Source organism: Urtica dioica, chromosome 6 (assembly GCF_054948205.1).
Source record: "Urtica dioica subsp. dioica isolate 48M chromosome 6, U.dioica_male_clone48M_v1_H2, whole genome shotgun sequence".
Taxonomy (NCBI): Eukaryota; Viridiplantae; Streptophyta; class Magnoliopsida; order Rosales; family Urticaceae; genus Urtica; species Urtica dioica.
Genome location: NC_142761.1, coordinates 2,381,080 through 2,387,079, shown reverse-complemented (window position 1 = coordinate 2,387,079; position 6,000 = coordinate 2,381,080). Strand labels below are relative to the sequence as shown.

Sequence of the window (6,000 nt, the reverse complement as noted above, 5' to 3'; positions counted from 1 at the left end):
AAACTATTAGTTTCAATATAATTAATAAATATTTCCAATTATCTTTTGTTATGTTTCGTATCATTACTATTAAAGCAGATTAACATGCACAATCGTAATGTTTTGCAATATTTTTTTATGTTAATTTTCAGCTATTAACGGTTATCACAGGACTATTAGTTTTAATGTAATGTAAAAAAAATTCCGATTATCTTTTGTAATGTTTTGTATCATTACTATTAGAGCAAATTAACATAAACAATCGTATTCGAATAACATAAATCACAGGACTTGTTTTTTATATAATTTTTTTTTTCGAGTTGATCACAATAAAAACACCAAAAAAAATCTTGACGTTTGTAAATTGATTACAAGATTTGTTTATTCTATATATATATATATATATATATAAATCTTCTTACGAACCTCGTCTTTCTCTTCCCTTCGATTTTCTATAAGATGATTTATAGGGTGTTTGTTTTCATATAAAAGCGAAGAGTCACTTTTGGTAATTTTCGTTTTTAAATTTTTTAATGTTGCATGTGTATAGGAAGCTGTTATTAAATATTGGAACTAATTTATGGCGCATCATTAATTGCAGTTTTTTAAAATTTATTTTGGCGTTCTAACTTACTAGCCTTTTTAAAACTTAGAATTATGAAATAGCCAACGTTTTAATAATATTTGGTAATTAATCAATCTTTGATGCAATAAGACATAAGTATCCTTATTTTTTCCCCTAATTCTTTGCCAAAAATAAATTAAATGAAATAATTTATCTATAACTAAATACTCTCTCTCTCTCTCTCTCTCTCTCTCTCTCTCTCTTCCTTACATTTTTAGCCATAACGGAGGTTAAAAAAACAGCATCTCGCAGTTAATAGTCGGTAATAACTATTAATAGGTTTCTACCAGAAACCTATAAACAATTATTATTGACTATTAGTTAAAGCATAAACCTATTAACAGTTATTAACGATTATTAACTGCGATTTTTATGTTTTTGACCTTTGTCAATGGCTAAAAAAATGTGACAAGAGAGATATATAGAGAGAGAGAGTGTGTGTGAACGTGAAAATAGAGAGAGAGAGATAACTGAGATCCTAATAATTAGGGATTTTGAATAATAAATTAGATTTTATTAATTTTGAAAACAAATTATATTAACTAATTAATAAGGGTAAAAATTGTATAAACAATGTGCCACATAAGCAGAATGACTATAAATCAAAAAAATCTGAAACGTATGACATAATGAAATTCTTAGGTTTGAATATGGTTAGTCAGCTACAAAACTCAATTTATTTTGTGCATTATAGCTGGATTAGTTGAAGGGTATTTAAGCCAAAATGTATGTGTCAGTTAATACCGTGTGCCTATTTTTCAAAACGTTTACAAACGTTGGTTACATAAAAAAAATTTAGTTTATTTTGGATTAGAAAACTACAATAAAAAAAAAAATATAGCATTTAAACGAACGAAACTTTGCTTCACAAGGATCTCAAACTCTATTGGCTCAAAGTTTTGTTCTTTTTGCCCAAATTGCAATCCAATGTTTGTGTATGTGTTGTACTTTATGATTAATAAAAGGGATAATTCTAAACTATGACCATTTAAAATATTTTTAAATAGAACTTATTATTTGTTTATGATTTTAAATCTATGATTAAAATTGTCAATAAATACATTTGTTTATTGATATGTTTGTCAATAAACATAATTATTTATTGACAAATTTGTTGTAAATAGTCATAGTTTTGGAATTAAAAGAAATTAATAGATTTTGATAAATAAATAAAAAATTAAATGATTATAATTTTGGAATTTCCCGTAACAAAACAATGAAGCCTAATTTCACAAAAGTTACGATTTCTCTTTGCAAGTTGTAATTTTCTCTTAATTCTGTGGGGGTGGGAGTGTGTATTTTTATTTTTTGAGAAGTTCTTTCCCTCTAAGTTAGATTATCTTTTTTCTGTCTAAAACAAAGATTCGAATGTTAAAGGTAAAATAAAACATTTGATTAACAAAAAATGTAAACAAAACATAACCAATTGATGATCCCTGAAATCTCAGTAGTACAAGAAATTGACATATCCTAAATTTAACTTCTTTGTGGGCACAAAAATTCATACACGACAGACAAAGAATAGAGTACAAGTTGATTTACATAGATTTTTTTTTTTCAACATCTCACAATTTGGACACAATGTACAATTTATCCACCCAAAATAAAGAAAGGGAAAAAAAAAAAAAACCAATTTCATCTCAAATGCCAAGCTGTTAGTTTTTACTTGTGGCCAAGCTTGAGCTTAGTACACAAGCTTTATGAAACTTTACCAACAACTTTTTTTTTTTTTTTTTATATATATAAATATATATGATTAATTTTCAAACTTTCAGCTAAAGAGTTGGCTTCCTAGAGTGATTGTGGCTGTTCCTTCTCCCATGACCGTTGTCAATTCCATTTCTTTCTTTTGAATCTTCTCGAGTTCGGCCACAACATTTTCCATATTCGGACGCCTTTTTCCCGGGAAACTCATGCATTGTAAAGTCAACCGTATCAAATCCCTCATTCCATCCATCGTGAAGCTACCGTCGATTCGGTGGTCAACAAAATTGTTTATACTCAGCCGCGATTCAACCTTTTTTTCCACCCGATGAAAAATGCATAAACTTAGGTTACATCTTTAGGACAAAAATATGGTTATCTCCTACTTTTCTTGTCGAACAAGTCATTAAAAACGAGTTTTTGACTTACCCATTGAACCAAGCTTTCGTTTGACCCCAAAATGTCGTTCCGTATAGCCTCCTGGCCCGTTACGAGCTCCAAAAGAAAAACCCCGAAGCTGTACACGTCGCTCATATCAGACGAGACTCCGCTAGATATTCCTACCCTAGAGTGTTCGACAAGCAATCAAACAAAACAAAAACAAAAAAATTACTACCTTGCGTGACAAAAACCCCTAGAAAAGGTGAAAATTATGTAGAGAGGGTAAAAAAAAACGAGTAAATGCAATTTTGTTACTCTGGATCGTGGAAAACATTGAAACTAGACGCTCGGGACGAACCGGCTTCTTCGATCTTCTCGAGCAAAGATGCGATCCCGGTGTCCGAGACCTTGGCGATCAAATTCTCGTCGACCAAGACATTCGCGGTCTTGAAGTTCTTGTGCAGCATCGGAGGCTTTAGGCCATGCAAATGCCACAAACCTGCATTTGTTAGAAATCAAATAAAAAAATATATATATCTTCTTAAAAAAAAAAATAATAATAATATTAAAAATTCCGAGTTTTGTTTACCTTTCGCCGCCCCTAGAGCGATCGATACCCTCTGCTTGAACTCCAATTTATTTGAAGGATCTTTCGTAGTATCTTCTCATACAAGAATTACATTAAAAAAAAAAAAAAGAACCTATCTAAAAGGGCATTTCACAAACAATTTTATTATTTATGCAAAAACATACCATGATACAAGTGATTGCAAACACTCCCATTCGGCAAGTACTCGAAAACCAACATCTGCGATCCGCTTTCTTGGCAGTACCCGATCAGACTCACCAAATTCCGGTGACGAATCTCCGACAACAACACTGCCTTTTGAAAACAACACACACACAAGTTAAGATTTTCAAGTATATATACAAAAAAAAAAAAAAAAAAACACCCCTAAGAGCCTAACGGGCATCTAGAGAGAGAGAGGAAAAAAAAATTGAAAATTACAAAAATAAATTTTTTTTAGGTGGAACAAATCTAGCGTAACAGCTATTTTATATCCTTTAAAAAATAGTTTTTTTTTTCAAACGGTAAAAAAAAAAAAAAATTTCCTTAATAATATCGTAAACCGTAAATAAAGCTGAATAGAGGTAAAAACTAAAAAAAAATTCAAACATGTTATTTTCGCGATAAAATATTTTTTTTAAAAAAAGCAAGCTACAAGAAGCAATTCAAATAATAAAAAAAAAACACCTCGGTGGAGAATTCGGGCCTGGGCGGGCCCGAGCGCCGCTTGACAGCCACAACGGTCCCGTCGTCCAACAAGCCCTTGTAAACCGACCCGAACGATCCGTAGCCGATCAAATTCCCATCCGTGAATCTCTTCGTGGCCCGCTCCAGCTCATCCGCCCCGAATAACCGGGCCGGGCCCGCCGGGCCCGATGTCCCGGCCCCACCTCCTCTTCCTTCTCCCCTACTCCACTCAACTTTTTTTTTCCCCAAAAAACCTCAAAATTAAAAATATCAATAAATAAATAAATAATAAATCTACGCCGACTATTTTTTTTTTTTTTTTACTATTTCAAAATAAAAGGTGTAGGTTTTTTTTATTGGCTAAAACTACTCTCAATTACTTGACCAACAAACAATGTGAAAATTGAATTAAATTGAAGATGAAATGGAAACTGAGTTTATAAATAATACCCTTTTAAAAAAATTGAAAATTTTGGGATTTGACTTAGCTGATAATCTTTAATGAAGGCCATTCTTTAAAAAAAAAAATTAAATAAATAAAATGGGCGTAGATAATAAAATTTTACTCTATTTTTTTTTTTTTTTTTACTATTTCAAGATAAAAGGTGTAGTTTTTATTACTTGGCCAGCAAACAATGTGAAAATTGAGATAAATTAAATTGAAGATGAAATGGGAACTGGGATTAAATTGAAAAAATTTGGGCGTAGATAAATATATATATATTTTTTGTTGGCTAAAACTTGGTCCAATTACTTGGCCAACAAACAATGTGCGGAGATTAAATTAAATTAAAATATAAAAAAATCCGAAGTTGAAACTGAAATGAGAAATAATACCTAATGCAGAGGGATCTGAAGAACCGGTATCGGAGTTCCGATTGGAGAGCCTTTTCCGGCGGAGTCTGAAGAGCCAAACCAGCCCCACCGCCACAGCAATCGCCGCCGCCACCGCCGCCGCAGCAGCGCCGCCGATTACGCCGCTCGACATTTATCTACCTTTTCAATTCTTCATCCAACAGAGACAAGCACGAATGTTTTTGTATGTGTGTATATATATACAGAGACATATATCGCTGTGGCTAGTGATTTGGTGCCGACACGGAGCTCATAAATGCTGACATGATGATGATCTCTAGTTTCTGGTTTTAGGAACAATTTTTTTTTTTTTTTTTTTTTTTGGTTTGGGTGAGAACGAAAGTAATGTTGTTGTTGATTGATAAATAAATAAAATAAAATAATATTTATTTATTTATTTATATTTATATGTAAATTAGAAAGACATAAAGATCAATTTTTTGTATGGTACCCCACATTTTTGCTGTATAGCATTTTCATGGACAATTCTCTAATCAAAGCTACTCTCACCAAGAGAGAAAGAGAATCTCCAAAATTGAAGAACATCTCTGTCATTTGGCTTAACTTAACAATAATGATTTTATTTATTTATATAAGTATTATTATTATTTTACTTATATATTTTGGATGGAAGAATAAGTCTTTCATCTAACTGCTGAGATAGGCTAAAAAGTTGGTCTAGATTTGGCATTGCTCAGTAGAATGAAAAAGGGCAGTTTTAAAAATTAAACCTATGTAAACAAATTAGTTTAAATTAAGATATGAGATAAACGTTACATCCTACTAAACATGCAAAAAAGATGATTTCCCTTTGATCAGTCACTTTTGTTTTCTGGCCAGGAATTGAAGGAAAAAGAAGGCTCATTATTTTGTTCTCTCTTTTTTTATTTTCTCATAGTTGTTACCAACTGTAAATATATTTGGATTGACTTGTATAATGCCCATATTTAATTATAAATTTAATTCAAAAAAATATTTAATTTTAAACAAACAAAAAAAAAATTGTAACTTTTTATCAGAGCCTAACTGACACTAGTTTGAAGACATAATTATTGAAAAGGATAACAAAGAATTATTAAAAAAAAAGGATAAAAAGAAAGAAAAAAAAAGTTGTTATTTTACACTCACTCACTAGAATCCTAATCATCAATATTTATCTGTAAAATCCTCTGTCTCTCTATCATCTTACTCGATATGTATT

At 31.0% G+C, this 6,000-nt stretch overlaps 1 protein-coding gene across 2 annotated transcripts; it reads right to left on the bottom strand.

The window, feature by feature from the left end:
* Positions 1 to 1,975: 1,975 nt before the first annotated feature.
* LOC149392865 (Protein kinase superfamily protein) lies at positions 1,976 to 5,168 on the bottom strand. Of its 2 annotated transcripts, none has more exons than XM_089617580.1 (7): positions 4,782 to 5,168; positions 3,945 to 4,198; positions 3,443 to 3,572; positions 3,279 to 3,350; positions 3,005 to 3,188; positions 2,738 to 2,873; positions 1,976 to 2,621 (listed from the first exon to the last, which is right to left on the bottom strand). In XM_089617580.1, the coding sequence occupies exons 1-7, from the start codon at positions 4,930 to 4,932 to the stop codon at positions 2,376 to 2,378; spliced, it is 1,173 nt and encodes a 390-aa protein (XP_089473706.1). In that variant the 5' UTR covers positions 4,933 to 5,168; the 3' UTR covers positions 1,976 to 2,375. The 2 variants fall into 2 exon arrangements, with proteins under 2 accessions (XP_089473706.1, XP_089473707.1); XM_089617581.1 differs by having other exon boundaries at positions 3,945 to 4,177; positions 4,782 to 5,167.
* Between the last annotated feature and the right edge of the window lie 832 nt (positions 5,169 to 6,000).